Below are 24,009 nucleotides of genomic sequence, written 5' to 3'. Positions count from 1 at the left end.
CATACATCTATGCATCCATCCATCCATCCATCCATCCATCCATCCAATCACATAACAATCCCAGAGAGACAAACATCCACACTCATTCAGACCTTGAGACCATTTAGCATCACTAATCAACCTGACAGGTGTGTTTCTGGACAATGAGAGGAAATCGGAGGTCGGGGCTCCTGCATCAATTGCAGCTCTCTGCTTTCTCTGTAAGTTTGACTTTGCTGTTCTGTGGCTCCGTTTTTCTTCAAATTTGATGCAGTGGTTTTGAAGCGAGTTGACGCTGTCGCATCCACAAAGTGTAAAAATTAATGTCACTACTGTCATCTTCAGCTGAAATAGTGACTACTTCCTGCTACAGAACGTACATCTCTCTCTTCCCTCCAGGGTTGTTTACGTTTGTGCTGCTGGCTGCTCGGTGAGTTGTCCTCATGCTGACCCAGTGCCCTACGTGATGTTGTCAGTCTCCAAAATGCAAGAAGAAAGCTGATTTATCTTTTCACTTAGGAAAATTACAAAATTAGTAACTTGGATAAGTAACTTTAGTTTGTTTACTGGTTTGGCAATAGTAATGTGCTTGATTACTTGTTACTGAAAAAAGGGATCATATTAGAGTCATTCTTATTATAGTAATCACTAATCACATTACTTTCTCAAGTTAACTGTGAAAACAGTGGTATTCACCTGCAAAACGTATGCAAATCCCAAAAATACTGAGTTATTAGGTACCATGTTACTGGCATCATTGATCAATACAGAATGACACGATGAGTGATAAAGTGCTGAAACAGGAGCATTCAGATGAGAGTAGTAGATCCTGATTAAAACAGAATGATGTGATCGTTTCCATATGTGTTTGAGTTCTCTGTGCAGTAACTGTATGAAGCTCTGAGCCCCACAAGTACAAAACACCTGCTACAATAGAGTGGGTGTGTTGGTAGAGAAACTTACCAAACATATTGGATCAGACCTTAGGTTTGACCAGATTAGGTTTTTTTTATTGCACTTTATGGAAGATGGTCACAAAAAGTCATAAAAAGAGGAGTAACAGAAGAGACTATATTATAAAAAATATTACAAGAAGGTACAAAATATCTATATAAGAAGCGCACAGGTAAAAGTTATGATATTAAAACATAAACAATACATGCATTCAGATGCTGGGAACTCCAGTTCACACTCTGTGTTTCATGTTTACAATGGTAAAACCACTAAATCAATAGTGTATTTTATCTTATTGTCCTGTTGGCAGATCGGCTTCCATTACTAAGTTTGTACCTGTGTTTCCTGTTTAGACACTGATTAATAAGAATGAGCATAGGAGAAGCTCCGCTGAGCTGCAGGACGTCACCGGAGGGAAGCAGCAGTCTGCACAGCCAGACCACATGCTCTGCAGGTTATGTAACTGTTGTGGGCAGGAGGCTACAGTTGCTTTTCATACTGAGACTCCTTCAGCCTGCCTGCGCATCCAAATACAAGTCACACAGTTTAACTGAGCTCTCTTCCATCAGAGCAGATGTTTCAATGAGCAGGTGACACTCTGAAAGCTCACAGCCTCCTGCACTCTGGATTCAACTGGCAGGTTGGGAAAACAAAACCATGGATCATCACTGTAGCAGCCACTGATGGAGGAAAGGCAGCAGCACTCGTTATGTAACGTCAGTCCATTTAGAATAATGCAGAAAGGTTTGTTTACGAGGTAAATTACTTGATGAATACACTGTTTTCATGTGCAGGAAAAACTGATCACGATCTGTCAGATCTGTTAATTTATCCAACAGAAGAGTTCCAACAAGCAGCAAAACAGAGCAAAGAGATCAATACAAACAAACAAAACCAAAAACCCCAAAACATGAATGTAATCAATCCAAAAAAAAAAAAACACTTGTGGCACCGAAAAATCTCACAGAGTCTCACCATGGAAACACGTGTGTGTGCGTGTGTGTGCTGCGGACCTCAGGGGAAGGGCCGAGTGAAAACCTGAAAACAGTCCAGAGAGAGAAGGTCAGCCTGAATAAAGCAGGAGAACATGCAGTCCTGACACGAACAGCAACCTGTCCCGGTTTATTCAGCCTCATACTAAAGTGATTTGATGTGTTTCAGTCATTGGAGATCGTAAAGCAGTACTGAGTACCAGAAGTGTCCAACAAGTGGCAGCACTGAGACAGTAACCCTCACAGTAACACACTGAGAATAAGAGCAAACCAGCTTCAATTTGTCGAGGAAACATCAAGTTTCTCACAATTAAATGATGTTAAACCTTGTTTTTATTAGTAAAAACATTGACGAAACTGTTTGGAGTTGATATTGATTTGAGGTTCTTGGTCCAAACCCACAAAGATCTAATTGGATGTATTGAACTGAACTGAGTTTGATCCTTTTGGTATGGTTACAATGACTCCTTAAAAAAGTTATGGAGTTACAAGTTACTACGAGAACATGTAAATTCAGTCAGTGGGAGGAATGTGCTCTATATTCTGGATGTTAGAGGGAGGATCCACCATTCAACATACCATTGCAACATTATAAGTCATATAACAGTATTAATGCTTCCATTAAAGTTGTTCTTCAACCAGCTAGGATACAACCTCTGTGATTTACAAACATGTAACACATGCAGATCATGAAGCTTTAAGTTTCATTTCAAAACCTGAACATTTAGGGTACATCCAGATGATGAAAAAATCTTTTTTCTCCTCACCCTTCTCCAAAAGAATTCCGTCCACACGTCACTATGAACACGGCTCAACACAAGGCTTCAGGGCATGTAGTACACATGCCCGGCCTTTAGGGGTGCTGTGACTCACCAAACACACCAAAAACTGAGAAAAAGACAAAGCACAACAAAATTTACAACTAGATTCTTGTTCATACACCTCTATATAATTCTAATTCTATATGTCTATGGCCACGCTCTTCCTGCTCCTAGCGTCACGTAGCTTTATGCAGCTCCACTCGAGCTTGTAGTCCCTGATTATTGTGGTTATTTGATGACATCACGGACTACAGTGGGGGGAGAAGGGGGCAATTACATAATCTTTTTTCCACAGATGATCGTCTTTGCACTCGGGACCTGTGTTAAAAAAAAAACATCTCCTAAAACAACACCTCATGTGGATGACAAGCCAAAAACATCATGTTTAGGTGAAGTGGTTTCATGGTGTGGACGGCCCCTGAGAAGAAGCAGTAAGAAAACAGCTCTGGCACTGCGAGAGGAAGTACTTCCTCCTCTTCCCAAGATGGGCATGTGTGGGCAGAGCCAGTCTAGCTCACACAGCAGATTCTGAATGCAGCTCCTATGATACAATATTCAAATGGAGGAAAATGAAGGAAAAGCTGGATTTGGGGCAATAAACTTTGAATATAATGTTTTTGGACCAACAAGACCCGAATGAGTGAAAGTGTTGGAAAAGATGGATAATAGAAGATCTTTAAATGATACCTGACATGTGCTGAGGACAGCAGCTGATGTTATTTACCTTCATAAAGGTAACACACACACATACACACACACACACACACACACACACACACACACACACACACACACACACACACACACACACACACACACACACACACACACACACACACACACACAAGAGCTGATTGTGATAAAGGTGAAACGAAGATGAATTACAACAATAGATGTTGGGATTTATGGTTGGTAATTAGCATTAATAATTACTGTAAGTAATGGATTACTGAACGTAATAGATTACTGAAAGTAATTTAGGAAAAATTGGAATTACTAATGAAGTAAATGGTTAGTTACTCATCAGCAACTCCTAGAGTAATTGAGTAATTACTCAAAAGTTAATAAATTATCAAAAATAATTTATTAATGAAAAATTATTAATTTGAATAAATTGGTTATTTATCAAATAATAATTGAATCGGGGCACCACCAGCTAAGCTGGAAATAGCTAATACCAAATTTCAGTCTCGTTTGTCAAAAAGGGTTATTTAAGTAAAGTTAATATTTCTGTGTAAATATAGCAATATTAAATAACAAGGAAGGTGTGAGATTCGAGCACAGACTGTTACAAACCAGTGAATTGTCAACAATAAATACACAATGATTACCAAGAATCGATCAATTCAGTTAAAATGCGTTTATTAACAAAAATGTATTTATTAAAAAATAATTCAGGAATTATTCATTAAAACAACACAATCAAGTAATAAACATCAAACACGGAGATCTAATCTATTAAACAGCAAACACTATGTACAAAGAAAGAGGGTGTGTGTGTGTGTGTGTGTGGGTGTGTGTGTGTGTGTGTGTGTGTGAGTGTGTGGAAGCCTGAGTGGGGATGTAATGACCACGAGTGTCCACCGGGTGGCGGCGGACCTTGGAGGGTCAGTGTCAGTGGGTGTAATGACCTCAAACGTCCACCAGGTGGCGGCGGACCTTGGAGGGTCAGTGTGAGTGGGTGTAATGACCTCAAACGTCCACCAGGTGGCGGCGGACCTTGGAGGGTCAGTGTGAGTGGGTGCAATGACCTCGAACGGACACGAGATGGCGGCAGGCGTCTGGTTCGAGGCAGTAACCGGAACGACTACTAGGGGCGCGGCGGCGCACGGAGGGAGAATGCAATGACTCGACTTGTCCACCAGGTGGCGGCCTCTCAAGAGATTGCAATCACCCACGCGGCCACCAGAGGCGCTCGGCGCACTCTTTCTGGACGGCGTGACGTCACTGTGCTCGTGCACGGCTCGTGAGCCTGCTTGGAGCGTGCCTGGGGGCTCGTGACCGAGAATTCCCAGGGACAGTGAACTACACACGGTCACAGAAGCGCATGGAGGACAGCTGTTGCCGAGTTGCGCGATCGTTTGTGTGGAGAGGAGAAGAGAGAAAGGAGGGGGAGAAAGGAGGACAGAATCTACTGTGTGTCCAGCTCTGCACACTCTCAGTCTGCACACGGAGTCTAAAAATGAGACTGTGGCAGTATTAGACTCCAGGCACAGAGGGGCAGACTGAGGGAGAGAGAGCGGCACAGTGCGGAGGTTCGCGTGGATGTGAATCCAACGCGCAGGCACAGATTGGTTGAAAATATGGGATCGGCGTCCCTGACTTCAACACAATAATAAAACACACAGCAATATTAAAGTCACGTTATTCTAATTGCCTGTCCAGACTCTAAGCCTTACTTAGTTGGACGAGGGTGAACATGGTGGCCGGTGATTTCCCGGCTGCGAGCTAGTTTCTCTGGCGTCCCATGGAAACAAGCTCAATTGGTCTGTGGACAGGGAAAAGTCCACAGGATGATCCGAGGAGCGCTTCTTGTGAGGAGGGGAGAAGAAGCGGCTTCAGGTCTGCATGTGCGGTTGCAGCGCACACTCAGGATCCAGTGAAGAAGAAAAAGGAAAAACAAAAGTAATTCCACGGTGGTTCTCGGCTCATCCAGCGAGGTGAAGAAGCTCCGGGCCCGGTCAGCGTGTTCTCCGTGCGAAGAGGTGCGTCCGTCTCGGAGCACATTCGGCTTGGAAGAGGCAGAAGTTACCTTTGCGGGTGTTTTTATACCTCTTGTTTTGGTTCCGGGTTCCCGCTGGGCTCTGGGCAATGTGGATCAATCCTGAGGGAGGGTCCGCCCCGGAGTTTCTGGCTGGTGAGGGAGCTCTCAGGCTCCCCTGCCGTTGGCCTCCAGTGTTGCACCTTGAAAGGGGGGGGACCCGGGGGAGGGTCACATGACCAATGGCGAACTTTTCCAGTTCTGAGCATGTGGTCTCTTTGTTCTCAAAACGTGGTCCCCCCTCCCCCCTTCCATGCGGTTGAGTGGCCCAACATAGATCATCTCCAGTGTAAATCTGCTCAACAGCTCTGGGATGTTTACACACTGATGTGTCTCCAACAATATTGTTAAAAAGTTCATCAGTGGACTTCCATTTCCGGTATGTCTGAGTTGACACGCGAGGAGGGAGTGCTCCGACCACTGGATAACTAAAACAGCCTGAAAACAGGAGAAAACGTTGCACACAGAAGTAAGATATTGTCAGAGACTAGGCTGAGGATCTCTATTTAATAGTGGGCGGGTCACATGTTCTGGGCGGCCCTGCTCCACACCTGTAGCCAGTCTGCAGTAATTACCATTGCCAGCTATATATGTCCTGTCTGTGTGTTTCTTAATTGTTGGTCATCGATGTCGAGTCCGTCCTGTTCGCTGTCTGGAGTCCAGGGTTGCTGCGCACCCCAGGTTGAGGAGCAACCTGCATCTCACGTCGGTCTGTACTCTCCATTGTAAATAAAGACTTGATTAAACGCACCCTGCCTCAGAGTCCTGCAATTGGGTCCTGTCTGCTACCCGTGACAGATATAACAACAAGAGATTAAGACAATGACTTCCACACAAAAGTCGAGAAGAAAAGACCCAACAGGGGGGGAAAGACGACGACGCTAAATCAAAATGCCAAAAGTAGCTAACGTTAGAGGCTAGCTTAGCTCACAGTAACAGCGGGACCGAGGAGCTCATGCTAACGTAGCTACGTAAGTTCCAAGAAGAGTCTGGAAAGGCACTTGCGAATCCCATTTGCAGATGGAGGCTTGGTCCGTGTACCTTCCTGCCATTCGATTTTTGTTTTGATGTCGGAAAATGAAAAACCGGAAAAAAAAAACGAAAATCAGATGGTTATCTGATTTTCGTTTTTTGATTTGATATTGGGAAATGAAAAACGAGAGAGGAGCCCTGTCCCGCTTTTCATTTTAAAATTAAAATTCGAAAAATGGAAATTGGGCCGTTTCCCGTTTCCCGGTATGCCATTCTGAAACTAAAATCGGGAAATAAATACTACCGTAATTCTTTATTTGAAGTTTGAGTTGCTGGAAAACTGGAAGTTGAGCGTCTTCTTCTGTTGCTGCTGCTGCTGCTACTTTATCGTCCTTACTCGTGTGGCTGCAGTCTCACAACGCCCCCTACTGTCAGAAGCAGCCCACTTGCAGATTGTCCTCAGAGCTCATTCGTCTCATGAAATGAAACTTTTTTTCAGGATAGAAAAATACACATTAAAAACAAAATAATAATTACATATGTGAGGCTACAAATGTACTGAGGATTCAGTAGGATTAATTTGTAGTTACACTATAATATTTACACTTTCTAAAAAACAAGTTATACCATTTTGTATATTTTTTTAATGGTTCGTAATATAATCCAAAACTTTATTTTTGGTGTTGTTCTTCTTGATAGTATTACTATCAGCAAGCTTGTGCAAGTTCGATGTTGCCTGCAGGAATGGTATTGTTACAATTTTGAACGTTTTAATTTATCATTCATTTAAATATTGTTGTTGTCATTTACATGTACTCAGAGGTTATTTGTGATATGCAAAAAACGTTTCCTTTACTTTCAGAACCGTCGCAACGAAAGCATTTGGTGGGAAGGTTGTATGCATTTCTTACTGTGAGCCATTAAGTTTGTTGAACTAAATTTGGAATTATATTAAATTGAGCTTCAACAAAATGTAGTTGTCATGTATGCATGACTTTTGTTACTTGCCAAGGTTGTACTGTGACATTGTCTCTTCTTGCAAGAATAATGTAATAAAATTGTCTTAAACTTCCTGTGTATTCTGTCTCCTTTAGGTTTTTACTAGGAAATTCTCCTGACAGCTATAAAATAAAGGCATGCCTCATACATTTGCAGGATCAAGAGTACCTCAGTCTGCAAAGATGGGGTGGCCAGGATCTGTGTCTCAGACCTTGCCTGCTAGGTCACCAGGTTGACAACAGCCAGTTTGACTCCTTACTGCCAGCGAGTGCCGACCTTATGCCCTTTCTGGAAGCTCTTCAGAACTTCATCTGTCTCAGCCGTGAATGAAAAAGCAAAGGAATGTGTGATTTTAACAAATTAATGAGAGAATTTGCTCTTTCAATAAAGTTAGTTGAAAACAGGTTGGATTTCTGTTTTTCTATTTCAATAATTGTTTTCTGTTTTGTGGCACAATATTAAGACAAGGTTTGTTCATGAATTAAGTTAATCAAAGACAACATATTTAACCAACACCTGGGATATGAAATAATAATATTCCATGCTATTTCAAATGGTAAATGGTAAATGGTCTAGATTTATATAGCGCCTTCTAACCACACTGAGTGCAGTCCCAAAGCGCTTCACATATCAGTCATTCACCCATTCACGCTCACATTCACACACCAATGGGACAGAGCTGCCATGCAAGGCGCTAGTCGACCACTGGGAGCAATTTAGGGTTCAGTGTCTTGCCCAAGGACACTTCGACTCATAGACCAGTGTAGACTGGGATCGAACCTCCGACCTCTCACTCCGAAAGACGACCACCTGAGCCACGGTCGCCCTAATAACATAACAACAGTACGATTTAATTTGGTAATTTTTTGTTTCATTTCAAATCTAAATAAAAGGAAAAAACATACATTGCAGTAGAAAAGCTAACATGTGTGAAAAGGAGTAGGGTGTCAGCTTAGTAAATCCTTGCCCCTCTCCAGTCACCGTGTGCATTTTCTGAAAATATTTTTTTTCCAATTTAAACTGCAGCAGGCAGAAAAACATCGAATTAACTGGTGGGCAAGTTCAAGCTCACAGACAGCCTGAAGGGGCAGCAACACAATGCACCGTTGTTTACTCTCCCATCAAGTGAAGAAGAGACTCGATTTCTGGTTTTCCGGCAACTGAAACTTGAAATAAAGAATTATGGTCGTATTTTACTTCCCGATTTTTGTTTCAGAAAGGCATATCGAGAAATGGGAAATGACCTGATTTCCGTTTTTCAATTTTTAATTTTAAAATGAAAAATGAGACGGCTCTTCTCCCATTTTTCGTTTCCCAATATCAAATCAAAAAACGAAAATCGGATGGTTTCCGGTTTTTCGTTCTCTGACATCAAAAAGAAAAGGAAGGTACATGGACCAGGCTTCTATTGGACAAATCAAGAAAAGAATGAACATGCTGGAGGAGAGACTGTTTACCATTGAGACTTGAATGAGTAACAGTGAAGACCGGAGCATGCAACAAGAAAGAGCGCTAGCTTACCTGCTCAAAAAAGATGCAGTCAACGGCAAAACATGAGGGGTTTGAAAATAGGATACGCAGGAAGGACATGAGAGTGTACGGCATAGCTGAAGAGTCTGAAGGAAAGGAGATGATTCCTTTGTTACTGATTTTTTCAAAGTAGCCCTGAAGTTGCCTGACGGCACAGACATTTGCATTGAGAGGGCTCACAGAGTCTTAACACCGAAGCCGAGATCTATAATTATCTGTTTTTTAGATTTGAGGAAACAAATGTGAAACAAGTGGCGCTAAAGCAAGCATGGGAGCAGTGCAATGTGGAATTCAATGGGAAAAAGTTTATTTTTTCATAATGACTACTCCCCAGAGGTGCAAAGGAAGAGGAAGAAAATGCGTGAGGTAATTAAAAAAACTCAAGTAACTTAACATCAAAGCACAATCACCATATCCGGCTCAACTCAAGACATTCCTGGACAAAAGGAGTCGAAACCTTCCCCTCTCACTTTGAGGCTCAAGCTACTTTAAGGACTCTGGGGGTAGTAGTTGAGGTGGAGGAGTGGGACATCCTGGAGAGAGAACTAACACAGGACAGATGGCAGACCCAGGGCAGACAGAAGAGGAATGACCTGAAGCTGACACCTAAGGAAATCAGAACCATTAGAGAAGAGAAGAGAAGAAGAGAGAAGAGAAGAGTGGGAAGGTGGGTCCCTCCTATAACAGGTGAAGTGAAAGTTATACAGCTTTGTGATGGAAGGACATGCAGGCTTAATAATTTCAACATTTTAAAATGGTTGGCCTGGGAGATATCTTTTTCCTTAACTCTCAATTTGGGCATTTAAAGCAGCAAATGTGATGATGCACACACAGTTTGTGTACCTTGCCCGGGGAGCTTGGCCTCCCTGCCCAGTTCACACCAGGAATGTGTTGCTTTGGGAACACGTACTATGACTGGAAGTTCATTTGTTTTAAAGATGTGTTTTTACTATCACATTGTTCCTTGCTCCTTGGCAAACTGGCTATAAATTCAGATTTTGTTTGTATATGTCAGCTTTGTTCACTGTATTCTTCTCAAAAGCACCGCGTTCAGTACGAGTAAAGTTTTCCAATTGATTTTACACCACCAGCTAAATGAAGAGCAAGCAGACAGTAAAAAAATTAAAAATTAAAAAAAATAAACGGCACTGGAGTGGAGGCAGTGTCCAACGTGACACGAGCCGTTTTCAGTTCTGTCTCATTAAATGCACTTTACGTTACGAAACAAGTTCACCAAATAACTTTAAATATCAACTTTAAATATCATACACACCGAAATAGAGGCAAGCTGACAAAAGCAAGCTGAGCAAGAGTCAAGCCAAGCACAGAGAGTTCAGTCACTGTCTGTGTGTGCGTGAGAGTGGACCAGAGCTGTCTGCAGCTGCAGATGTTTGTGTAGGGAGGGGTGGGCTCTGTGTGTGACTGGCCAATCACAGAGCGTGAAGACAGTCAATTACCAAATGAAGATTTTCCTTCAGCACGAACACAGATATTGACGAGCTTAACTCGTATTACGCTTGGACTAGTGAAAAATGATTTATCAGCTCATCCCATAGGCTCATCCCTATTTTAAATCATTTAGTCAGATTCAGGAACAATTTGGTTCAACTGATTTTTTCAGGTACTTGCAGCTAAGAAGCTATCTGAAGTCCCATAAAGAATGTTTACTTCTTAAAACTGCACCTTCAGACCTGGAAACTCTTCTTTTAAAGTTTACTAAAGTAAGAAAAATGGATACAATTAGTTCCCCTCTCTTGTAGCTCTAGTTGCCAGTTTGTCTGCGTTCTCACACCATTCGTATCCGCCATTTTTCCTTGAGTTGCCTTTGTGTTGTGACCTTCTGCCTGCCCGACTTTGCCTCCTGGATTTCCTCCTCAATCGCCTGTACCGGTTTTGACCTTGGACTGCCTGACTTCGCTTCTGCTGTGGTTTTGATAATAAACACTTTTGAACTGAGCTTCTTGCCTGCCATGCAATTGAGTTCCACGAACACTGACAGTACGAACTGGCCATGGACTCAGCTGACAGATAAGATTGCACTGAACCACCGGAGGCTCCACAAGATCTCCATTTCCTGAGTGCTCAACTTCAGCGGCACATTGCACGGAGTGATCATGTCCTCTCCACCCTCGGCGGACAGCTAAACACCCTCTCCATGCAGGTGAGGAGCCTACCACAGACCCAGATCCCCGTACTTCCTGCCATACCATCGTCGCTGGATCCACTGGCTCCTCCGCAATGTTTTTTGGGTGAGACGGAGATGCTACGGGAGTTTGTTACCCAGTGTGAACTACATTTCGAGCTCCGGGCGGCTGCTTTCCCGACAGAACGAGCCAAGGTGGCCTTCATTATTTCCCACCTGGGTGGACAGCCGCCTTCCTCAAGGCACTCACAGACCTGTTTCAGCGATCGCCCACGGGCCAGGAGGCCGCTCACACCATCATGATGATGCAAAAAGGATCCTCCTCAGGGGCTGATTTTGCCATCTCCTTCCGCGCCGTTGCTGCTGACAGCAGCTGGAACCCTGAGGCATTGTATGATGCCTTCTTATTTGGACTCTCTCCTAGTTTGAAAACTCTTTTGCTCTCCCATGAGCTACCTGACAGTCTGGATGAGCTGGTGGCACTGGCGATCCCAACGGAGCGGCGTTCAGCTGACTGGGGGTGTGTGCCTCACAACTGAAGGAGGAGAGATCCACAAGTCCAGCATCAGTTCATGGACGACCACCTTTGCCCCCTCGTCGGCTGCCTTCTGTTCCTCCGGCCTTGGCATCCTCCTGCACAGAGGAACCAATGCAACTGGGCCGGACGCGTCTAACACCTGAGAAGCGCGAGAGATAGTTCAGACTCCGGCTTTGCATTTACTGTGGGCAACCTGGGCACCGCCTCACCAACTGTCGGATGCGAGGCAAGTCTTCTAATGGTGTGCCGAGGTCACTGTACTCAATCTCAGATTTTATAGACTCCCAGTGTCCTGTGTTCTCTGTTACTCTCTGGACTCTTGGTGTCTCCCTACAGGTGGAAGTACTGGTGGACTCCGGGGCTGACACTAACCTCATGCACTCGCAGCTGGCTGAGAGACTCCAATTGAAGACGTCCCCCCTCAACCCGCCCATTGAGGCTCATGCCCTGGATGGACGCCTCTTATCACGGATTACTCGGACCTCTCAGCCAGTACAGGTTAGCTTTCTTGATGGTCATTCCGAGTCCACCGGCTTCCACCTATTTAAGTCCCCACAATTCTCTGTGGTCCTGGGTCTCCCCTAGCTTCAACAGCACAACCCCAGTATTGATTGGGTGAAAAGATAACTGTCTGTTCTCTAAGAACTCCACCCAGCTCACCAGTGTTTACCCACCAACCAGCTCTGTCACGCCCTTCCCGGACCTTGAGAAGATCCTGGCCTGCTATCACGATCTCTTGGAGGTGTTTTCTAATAGCCGGGCTACCTCTCTGCCTCCACACAGGCCCTATGACTGCGCCATCGACCTGCAGCCTGGTGCCCCAAATCCTCGTGGCCGTCTTTACTCTCTGTCAAAGCTGGAGCAGCAGGCGATGGACAACTGCATCAAGGCCTCCCTGGAAGCAGGTATTATCAGGCCATCTTCTTCACCCGCAGGAGCGGGACTCATGAGGTCTTTGAGACCTTTATCGACTATCAAGCCCTCAATGCCATAACTGTTAAGAACCGCTATCCTCTGCCACTTTTGACATCTGCCTTTGAGCTCCTCAGAGATGCCAACTCTTTTTCCAAACTGGACCTAAGGAATGCTTACCATTTGGTTCGCATTCATGAGGGCGATGAATAGAAGACAGCCTTCAATACCTCCTCTGGCCACTATGAGTATCTGGTTATGCCCTTTGGACTATGTAACACACCTGCCACCTTTCAGGCCTTAATCAACAATGTCCGTAGGGACTTCCTCAACCGTTTTGTTTTGGCTGGGAAATGCCTGGAAACAGGCATCTACTATACATTTCATTAAGAAAATCGCAAGTTTTCTTTGACCCATGTGGATGAATTAGATCTATGTTAAAATCACCGCATAATAGGATGGTTTTGTTTAGAGTTGCACCGCCAATTAATTCAGTGAGTTTGGCTGTAAATGTTTCTACGTTGGAACCTTGCGCTCTATACACACATACTGTAATTATATTCCGATTGGTTTCCAGCTCTATTGCCACCACCACACATTCCATGAGTCCCTCGATTGCAACACATAGTCTCCACAATTTTACAAGAACAGGTTTCCTTTATGCACAATGCCACACCTCCGCCTCTTTTTCCTGGGCGATCAACGTGATACATATTACACCCATTTATTTCCAACTGAGCACCTTTTTCAGGGTTTAACCATGTCTCCAAAAATGCAATAACATTAAACTGAGATTTCAATGAGTTCAAAAAATCAGTAATTTTATTTAAATTCGAATAAAGGCTTCTGGAGTTAAAATGAATTAATGAGAAGTTATTTTCTAAGTCAACTTTTAAATCAAATTCCTCTTGGCAGTAGTAGTTGCATGGGATCAAACTAAAATTAAATGCATGCTTATCAGGGTCTATATCGTCTTCAAAATCAAATAGTCTATGTGAGTCTCTATTCGTCTCCATAATTGGGGAAGGCTCTACCATCTGCCATCAAACCAAGATATTGCCTCAAAAAGATTTTGAATGACGCATGGATCTTTATGAATCGAGAGAAATAAAACAGTACCTCCTTCTCACGTTGTTTTCGATGAGCGATAGTTCTTGTCCGAGAGTTCTGATACTTCTTTAAGTTCCTTTCATCACCTCTAATTAACATTTTCAGGTTCTTTACTTTGTAGCAGTAATTTTACTACATCAATCATCTCGGTCGTGGGTGTCATCTTGCGGGAATTGACTGCGTGCCATCCCGCTGCGCGCAGGGTCGTTTCCAGGTTTGGCTCCTCCGCTGGCAGCCTCATTGTTAGGCCAAAATCACGCAGGCCATGCGCAGCAGCAACTGGGTTGTCAAAAACTTTATCCTTGCCATCCTCGAGAAATATTTTCAGTTTTGCAGGAAACAGGATGTGATGATTTATTTTCCTTTCGCGCAGGATTTTACGCACCTCCCTATATTTCCCTTGCTCTTTGTAGACGGCAGGGGTGAAGTCTTCATCGAAATATATCCTGTTTCCGCTCACTTGGATATTCCTCTTCGTCCACGCTGCCTTGAGAACGGCCTGTTTCGTGACATAGCTTCGAAATTGTGCTACAATGGACCAGGGACGCTTGCTCTGTTCCAGCGGTCTTGGAGCGGGTGCCCTATGCGCGCGCTCGATCTGGAGCTCGGCGTCCACTTCCAGTTTCTCCACAATCAGATTCGTCACAAACTTGATCATGTCTTTTCTTTCAATTTTCTCTGGCACTGAATATATCCTTAAGTTGTTCCTCCGCCAGCGACCTTCCAAATCCTCACATTTTTCCTTTAGTTGGTTTTGTACTTGTAACATATGAATCATCACTCTCGTGATGTTCCTTTCGTTCTCTTCGTTTTTGGATTGTCTTTGCTCGGCAATGTCCATTCTTTCTTTAACGGCTTCCACCTCCGTTTTCAGGTCACTTATTTCTTTTCTCAGGATCTCAAAGTTCCCCCGAAGTTTCAGTGCGGAAAGCCCTTAGTTCTTTTAATATTTCAGCCATACCTGGCGGCGCGTCGCTAGTTGTCTCCACACGCGGCTCTTGGTCGTGTGTTTTTGAGGCGTTTTTGGTCTTAGGTTTGGACATGGTCTCATAGATGAATCACTGTCTTCATGAGAAATACATCCAAATGAAAATACTGCACATGTTCAGGTTTAGATCACCGGTTTAGGTCACAATAATTCAACTGACTCTACAAGCCCTGTGCGCCCTGTGGGCCCTACTACTTTCATCGTAAAGGAGGTCGGGTAAGAAATGCCCCTTGACCCAATATCTCTGTGACCCGATGACCCCGTGACCCAATAACCCCACGATCCAATAACCCCGCGACACTCTCTGCAATGTTACTTGACAACAACAATGGCGGACTACCTGCTGCACGTCGAGCTGCAGACGCTACTGATGCTACTCAGTTTAAAAAGATGTTGGATTTGTCCAATATGATGATACATTGAGCAGCCAGAAAGCCTCGACTGCCACCTCAAGACAAATCTTTATGCAGTTGCCAAGACAATTATTAGTCAGATATGGAATCACAACTCAAAAAAAGTTCCAGTCTCTGTATCAAGTGTCAACTGCTGCAGATGTTTGTTTGTTCATAATAAAAGTACTCCAAGTGTGACGGCTCACTGGATCGACACACTTTGAAAAAGCTGATTAAAGGGTTGCTATGTTTATCATGTATTGATGGTGAATTCAGAATGTGTAGGAAGAGAAATCGGAAAGTAAAGAAATGAGTAGTGAAGTTAGTTTCTCAAACTAGTAACTAGTAATCTAGTAATGGAAAAAAAAAATGTTGAGTAAATTCCAAACTGATGCGAGCTGTTTAAAATCCATCAATGTATAATTTCACTGTAATACATTCAACTCTAATCAAATCTGCTTGATTATTATTCTTTACATTCATAACTTCACAATAAACTCCAGTTCAGCTGTAAACAGCAGAATATTGATGATCAGAAGTTATTTTTGTTTTTAAAGTTTTTCTGTTTGATGTACAGTTGGCCGGGTGAGCTGATTGTCTTCCACTGGTTTTCTTTCTGTGTCAGGTAATGTTTCACTTCTTGTTTGGAGATGAATTACCCAGAACCCTCTTTGGTTATGTTCAGTCAGCTCAGTCCAGATGTCAGTCAGCATACTGTGCAGAATGTTATTGAGACATTTGTGGCTGATTGTTATTAAAGACAAATTAATCTAACCTAGAAACTATGGTTATAATTCCAGGGAAGCAATATATCAAGTTGGTGTAACTGTTGTCAAAGAGTAATAAGATAGTTGAGGCCATGTTGAATGTCATCATGGCTGTAATTCTCTTCAGCACTGAATCCAAATGACAGCTGATATTCAAACCACAACCAAGTGTGACATTGTTTCATGGAAAGTAATCAGTTCATAACTCAGTGGTATTTATGATTACTTCAAGCTAGTTTATTTTGTACAGATCAATGAAAAGTAGATCATTTAACTGTAATGACCAAAAAGGTCTATATTCAGACCTCTTTTATCCTTCTGAGAGAGACAGAGTGAGGAGCTCATTCACGAGAATCACAGCCATGTCATCATCATGAATACAGACAAAAGCAGCTTGTCACTGAGAATAACTTGTGTTTCCAATAGAGCCAGACTGTGCCACAAAAAGTCAGTTATTCAGTCACTAATTGAAAGGTAGAAGACGATAAAATGTATCAAACTAATTAGCAACACAAAGAAAACTTCAAGTGCTGTTGAGACTGCTTTCAACCTGACGTGAGCATCTTGTAGAGAAAACAGCACCATGGCGCTAATGAGCAACCCCCAGAGTCCTGGACTGAGCGAGAGGCGAGCCGCTCCGGCGTCACGCTCAGACCAGGAAACACCGAAACGCTGCACGCATTGAAACTGGCTCAGCCAGATAGTGATTGTGACACTGGTGTGTTACCATGACAACTGGCATGCTGGTGCAGCAGCGATACAGGCGCCTGTGACTGAGGCAGGTTTCTAACAGGTAAGGAAGGCTGTGAAATCAGAAACATGGCACTCAGAGAACTCAGACTTTTAATCTACGGGGATTTTATGGCTGTTATCATCTGAATGAGTTACATTCAAACTCACATGCATGGGTAGCTGGTTCACCAGACCAACGCTGAGAGGGCACTTCGGGACATCTTACCACCAACCAGCTGCTGGATGTTGATGTCAGAGTAATGACTTTAACTGGATCCACTTTCATTGCTGAGATTAAATAGGTTTGTAGTGTTTGTTCGGAAGCAGTTTCTGTTGTTTCTGTCAAGTTTTTTCAAGTTTTTTGATTTCTCTCCCACTGTCCTCCAGTTGTGTCTAGCATTAATGCAAAGTGATAGAGAATCTTATTCTGAGGCGATTAAGATGAAATACATTAAAAAAAACTTACATTCAACAGGCTTTTCTGTTTCTTCCTCACTTGCCATCACCTCCCCTCTGCTTCTACAGTGTTTAAGAAATCTTTCTAAGAAACCTGTATTCTTCCTTCTTCACATGCTTTAGATCCCTGAGCTCTGCAAAACTTCCTCCATTGATTCTCATTTGTGAACTTATCATACAACAGTCAATCTGCAGGCTGACACATTTCAAAACTGGTTTTGAAACCTCAACACTAGAAACTCTTTTCCGCCATTCACAGCTGTGACTCAGATAAGTCGGTCCTCTCGAACCCAGTCCAAGAACTCAGAATACACATTCTCAATCTGTTGTTTCACCAAGAACCGGTGGCAAAGATATTCCAAATAACTCAGTCACTGTGATGTGTCCTCCTCAAGTCCAATCCCAGAGAAAATCAGGTCGCTTCAGGGACTCTATTCTACCCAAGAGTGGTCTGGACTCCAAACCCAGACCACTCAGTCACTTCTCTCACTCACTGATACAAATGTGAATTAAAGAGATTAGAAACAGCATAAAAAAGAAGAATAAATAAATTGAAATCCTTATTAAGATAAAGGTGATAAAATAAGTGAAGTATTGTTCAATAGAAAGCCTGATTTAAAAGAGGTGAGTGTTTCAGTAATCTTCAGGTGTTCAGGAAGTTTGTTCCACAGGTGAGGAGGCAGGAACTAAAAGCTGCTTCACCTTGTTTCTTCTGAATTTAGGAACACCGAGTGAACCTCTTCCTGAAAACGTGGGGGGTCTGGATGTTTCATATTCTACAAGTTAACCTGACTCAGGTCAGAAATCCTTTAATTCCTTCAATATTGTTCAGATGGCAGTGAGCTGATTTTGTCATTATCTTAATATGGTTGTTGAGTTTCAGGTCCGAGTCTATAATTACTCCCATATTTACATCTGCCAAGTATGTAATCAAAAAATCAACGTATATTAGTTTCTGTCTGTATGTCTGTTAGCAAGATTAAATCAAAACTGCTGCATGGATTTTGTCAAAATGTTCACAACAGATAGATATTAGACCAAGGAAGATTCCATAAAATTTTGTAGGTGATCCGGAAAATGTTTTGGTTTTTCTGAGTCCAGGTCAACCTTTGACGAATGTCATAAATCTCTGATCATTCTTGTTCTGACTTGATTTGATGTCCTGAGTGACCTGGAGTCGAGATGAGCTCTGACCTTTCTTCTTTGTGGCCAAAAACAATGAGCTCAGTTTTCTCTGGGTTGAGTTATAAAAAGTTCTGACACATCCACTCAATAATTTCATTAATGCATTTACTCAGCTGATAAAAGAGGGCGTGGCCATTCACTGACACTGACATATAGAGCTGTGTGTCATCTGTAATTATCATAAGAGATGTTGTAATATTCCTGATCTGAGCCAGTGGGAGCATGTAGATTTTAAATCAAGGGTGGAGCTTTGAGGAACCCCACAAGTGATTTTAATTAGCTCAGACTCATAATTAGCTATTGACACAGACTAGTCGTGATTTTGCAAGTTAAACCAACTTAGTGCCAGAAATTCCCAACCATTGTTCCAGTGGGTCCAGCAGTATGTTGTGGTCAACCGTGTCCAAAGTAGCACTGAGATCCAGTAACACTAAAACTGAGACCCTGGCAGTGTCACTGCTCATGTACTGTAGACGTCAGAGCTGTTTCAGTGCTGTGATTTGACCGGAATCTAGATCGGAAAACATTTAGGAAATTGTTTTGTGCCATAAAAGCATTAAGTTGTGTAAAAACTACCTTTTCAATAATCTTACTTAAGAAAGGCAGGTTTGATATGGGCCTGTAATTACTAATTACTGGAGCATCCAGATTACTGTTTTTTAAAAGAGGTTTGATAATGGCTGTCTTTACAGTTTTTGGAAAAACACCCGTCTGAAGAGAGCTGTTGAATCTCTGTAGTCCATCTGGAGCTAAACAGTTAAAAACATGTAGAAAACCTTAGTGTGCAGAGTGTGGACCTGCATGTTGTGGGTTTGAGGCGTTGAACAGTGTAGGTTAGTGCTGCTCAGTCTGACAGGTGAAAATCTGCCAGATTAGACAGAACATCTCTGTGTGGGGGTTCAGGTGTCCAGTCACAATGCCTGAGGTTAACTGACTGACTGTCATCTGTGATCTGGTCTTTTTTTGGTGAAATGTCATGAAAATCATTACAAGATGTATCAGATAACAGTTCAGGAGGAACTGAGGTTGAGAGATTGGTCAGTCTGTCCACCACACTAAACAAAGCACCAGCATTATTATTGTGTTTGGTGATAATCTCAGAGAAGGACAGTCTGGCCCTTTTTAATTCTCGGTTATACATGCGAAGTGTTTCTTTATAGATGACTGTATTGTATTTGGTGCTATATAAATAAAGTTGAATTGAATTGAATGCCATAATGAACATTGGGCAGCATTCTAAACTATTCAAATAATAATTTGTTCATTTCATTAATGATCAGGTTTATGAATAACTAGTTAACATTCATTCAAGAGACGACTTACTCTCATTTTCCCTCATGGTGGTGCCCTGAAGAAGTGCAAATATTTTCAATTCAGTGGTGGTTAGGCTCTTCATTATTATTCATTTTCAATCAATATTTACTTCATTTAAATACAGTGCATTTATATACCACATTACAGGAATGTTGCCTTTTTTAGATCGAGAGAGCCCAGTGATGAAAATCCAGAAATCCTTGCCTCGCTTTGCCTAGTAATTACTGTTTCACAACACCAACGATCAAGCTTAAACATATTAACAAAGGGATTAAAGAGCACAATATATCTCATCTAAATTAAAGAACTATGCAAGACACACCAACAAAATTGGACATTGTGGAGAAAGAGTTGTCTTTGTGATGTGAAGCTAACTGTGCAAACGAAATACCTTTCTGTCCAAGAGCTAACAGCAGGGTTATATGCTCTTTCTGAATCCCGGTGACGATGAGCCCCCCCCCCCCCCTGAAGAGGGCAGTGCGTGCTGAGCAGAAGTTCACAGAGGAAGAGACCTGGAGAAAGAGAAGGACGATCCAGCAGCTCCTGGTTTTGTTGACCCGCTAGGGATCATTGCAAGGCTCTGTTATGTGACCAGTCACAGCCAGTACAGTACCTTGCTGCAGCTGGTGCGGAGAATTCAGAATGAAAGTTATATGTGATCCCCACACTACTTTCACCGAGTGGCTTCTCTGTTTGAGTCATGTGAACCATGAAAATACAGTGTATGTCATGTGTTCCACAGTTGTTTTTAATCAGAAGTGCTGTGTCCTGTGGGAGGTTCTAATATTTGTTCATGACCTGATATATTAGCCGCCCTGCAGCTAATGTGATCTGAGCGAATTGGAGGATTTTTCAGCAGTGAAGACACACTTGTGTTGAAACTGTGGTGTTGCAGCAGATGTTTACTGTCAGTGCAGACAACTCATCCTGCTGAGCTGCAGCAATGAGCTCTTTCTGAAATGACTCTGTGAAACAACCATTACAAGTCCTAAGAATCTCAGTCTGCTATCGTTCTCCACAAAATAATGTGATTCAGAGCAAAAGTTCAAGGCAAACTTCTTTTCACAACTTTGCACAGCGGGTGTTTTTTCTGCTATCGACTGGCTCACTGGTGACAACAGGTCAACTCTTCTGAAAAACGAAGCAGCTCAATCAAATCATGTGGTCTGTTTCCACTCTGAAGGAGCCTAAAGTTCCCACATCTTTCAATCGCTCTATTCTCAAACACTCGCTCCAGTGAGCATTTTTGTACTGGTGCAAGAAAGAGAAAGCACAGAGTGGCACATAAGTTCATCAACACTGTGGTTGTCAAGACAATCGGATGAATTGCTGGTGACGTCAGCTGTACATAGCTTTCAGTCTGAAGCCCCTTTGTTTCCATGGTGTGGCCACAGAAGACTCTTCAGCTCAACGGGCAAATGTCTGGAGTTGTGCAGATGAGCTGAAACGTGATGTCTTTAACGATGTTGCTGCTGTGTCAGCTGCCAAACGCCTCAACACTCCACTTCTGTTCACACACATGCACACACACACTTTAACACACACACACACACACACAGGCAAACACGCACGAACCCACCCACACACACACACACACACACACACACACACACACACAATTTCCTCGCACAGCTCTGATTCTCACCGATGGTGATGTTGAAGCCGTCGATGCTGAAGGTAGCACTCCGACCCTTCCTGAATCGATGCTTTCTGGAGTTAACTTCCATGGCTCCACGCGTTATTTAACGCCTCTCGTCGGTTCTGCTGCTTTCTCTCAGTTTTGTATCAAGGAAAGAAAGAAAAGAGGAAAGAAAAGCAGCCCTGTGACTGCGCTCAGAGCGGCGCGCTGAGAGGAAACTGACTACTTCTTGTTTGCAGCCACCGTCCCTCTCTGCCCCCCGTCTTTTGTCGCACATCACTTTAGTCTCCCCTCTGCCACACCTCACACCTCAGCCAGTTAATTTCAAGGATTTCAAGGAGCTTACGGCACTTGATTTGTTTTTCCTTTTTTCTGTGTCTCCTCCCCTCCCTGCTTCTCTCTCCTCATCCCTCATTCCCAGGAGGTACAGTAGGTGTGTGGTGACGGAGAGGAGCAGCGGACATCTCCAGAGGTGTTTGGAAACCAGAGGGACTCCTCCCACTGTCAACAATTGAGGAGCAAAGCATTTGGTAGCTCAGACTTGTCCTTGAGTTTTTTTCTAAATATCACAAATATGGATTGTAAAGCTGTGTGTGGAGAAAGAGATGAAGAGAACGTGGGAACAGAGGTAGCAAGCACTGATCGTGTGTGTTTAGTAAAAGTGTTCATTCAATCAATGTGGCTGCTTTTCATTTTGCTGGACTTATTTGTTCAGGGGCACAGAGACAGAGGTGATAACAGTGGCACGTTATGTTTGCATGGGGAAAAAACTTTACTCAGAAGAATGCTTCCCTCTTTAACAGTCTGAAAAATATTATTCACATTTTAGACTTTTTTCCAATTTTTAAACACAAAGGTGAGCATCAGACACAACAGCAACACAACACACACACACACACACACACACACACACACACATACACACACACACACATGCACGCACACACACAAATGATTAACAGAGAAAAAGAGCTCTCTAAATTAGCACATGTGACATTTAGCTAAGGAATTTTCCACTCTTTCCCCTCCCGACCACCACACACCCTGATTAGGCTGTGTGTGTGTGTGTGTGTGTGTGTGTGTGTGTGTGTGTGTGTGTGTGTGTGTGTGTGTGTGTGTGTGTGTGTGTGTGTGTGTGTGTGTGTGTGTGTGTGTGTGTGTGCGTGCGTGCGTGCGTGCGTGTGTGTGTTCTTTGTGAAGGCTTCTGGCTTCATCTCACACCTTCTCCACTATTCATTAGAAGTGTTGATAGGAGTGTGTACCCATATCAGAAGACAGTGTCATCGTTTCAGACACAGAAATACACATAGATCTATTTATTCAGGCGTAAACCATCCTGAACATCAGGAAACATTGATTGTAATATCCACAAGACTCTTCATTTTCATGTCTTGTCAGAAATAGAGCTCAAAACCATAAATGATTATTGTCGCCATTGTTTTTAAGGAAAAGTGACAAAAGCCTGTGAATTATGTGTAAGACCTAAATGTTTAAAAGACAAAGGATGAAAGGCCCCTCTCACCTATGCAAGATGAGAGGGTGGTATCCATATCATACTCATCCTCCTGTGACTTTGACGTTCTGTGCAATATCTTTGTTGTTCCAAGGACTACATTCTTCTGGACTGAGGTTTCGGGTGTTGTTCCTGGGATCTGCTGCCACCAGTCTCCTAGTTTGGGGATCAGCCTGAGTACATCTATTACTATAGGACCCACATCAGCTTTAACCCTCCACATCTGTACAAGCTATTCCTTCAACACTAGGTACTTCTCAACTTCTTCCTGTCCTTTGTCAAGACCTTCACTGGCAAGGTAGTAACTGGGAGGATCGACGGCTCCAAGTCATCATTGGACTTCTGTGTTTGTCCATAATAAACAACATAGTTGTACACAAGGACACTCATGACTGTTCTTGATACCAGAGCTTCCTGGATCTCAGGTTGATGACCGATCTTCGATAGTTGTTTCACTTGCCCTGAGCCCGTTATGCTCTTGGCGCATGGGTAAAGAGAGGTGCACAACTGTCAACTGATCACCATCTCCCAGGGAAGACTGCAGGCTCCACATCTGGTGACTCAGGAGTGGTCAGAGAGTTGTATCTCAAGCTGTGCTTCGCAATAGCAGACATCCTATGACCTCGAATGAGTTTATCCTCGGGAGGTGAAAAGAACACTCTGAGGCTCTCCTGATCCCAGGGGACGTACTTCCTTTCCAGGAGGCAGGGCCTGATAGATTGATTGATAGATAGATAGATAGATAGATAGATAGATAGATAGATAGATAGATAGATAGATAGATAGATAGATAGATAGATAGATAGATAGATAGATAGATAGATAGATAGATAGATAGATAGATAGATAGATAGATAGATAGATAGATAGATAGATAGATAAAGATAGATAAATACTTTTTGCAGGAGCTTTTTACAGATGTTGAAGGATACCAGCCTTCTGAGGAAGTGCATCCGGCGCTGTGCTTTCCTGCACAGGGCATCTGTGTTTGCGGTCCAGTCCAGTCTGTCATCCAACCGTACTCCCAGGTATTTGTAAGTCTTCACAATGTCCACAGTGTCCCCCTTGATGGTGATAGGCCCCGGTTGTGGCCTCAATCTCAGAATCAGAATCAGAATCAGAATCAGAATCAGAATCAGAATCAGAATTGTCTTTATTGTCATTATAACAAGTACAACAAAATTGCATAGAAAGTTTGGTGAAAGAAGGACAACAAGAGGTGAGGAGAGGGGGGAAAAAGATGGATTACAGATGGTGCTCTAAGGAGCACACTCGGTAATTGGGAAAATCCACCTCAAGCACATTAAAGCGT

The 24,009-nt window shown here is 43.1% G+C and overlaps 1 protein-coding gene across 1 annotated transcript in view; it reads right to left on the bottom strand.

Moving 5' to 3' along the window:
- Positions 1-21,272, bottom strand: part of fyco1b (FYVE and coiled-coil domain autophagy adaptor 1b) — a gene marked incomplete at its 5' end in the record, with an annotated part of 386,223 nt that extends 364,951 nt beyond the window's left edge. The window contains one exon of the mRNA XM_080503372.1: positions 21,191-21,272. Coding sequence (XP_080359498.1) covers positions 21,191-21,272 — 82 coding nt within the window. The remainder of the gene's footprint in view (positions 1-21,190) is intronic.
- Between the last annotated feature and the right edge of the window lie 2,737 nt (positions 21,273-24,009).

This window comes from Blennius ocellaris, assembly GCF_963422515.1.
Source record: "Blennius ocellaris genome assembly, chromosome: 10".
Classification (NCBI taxonomy): Eukaryota; Metazoa; Chordata; class Actinopteri; order Blenniiformes; family Blenniidae; genus Blennius; species Blennius ocellaris.
This window is presented reverse-complemented; position numbering and strand designations above follow the sequence as displayed.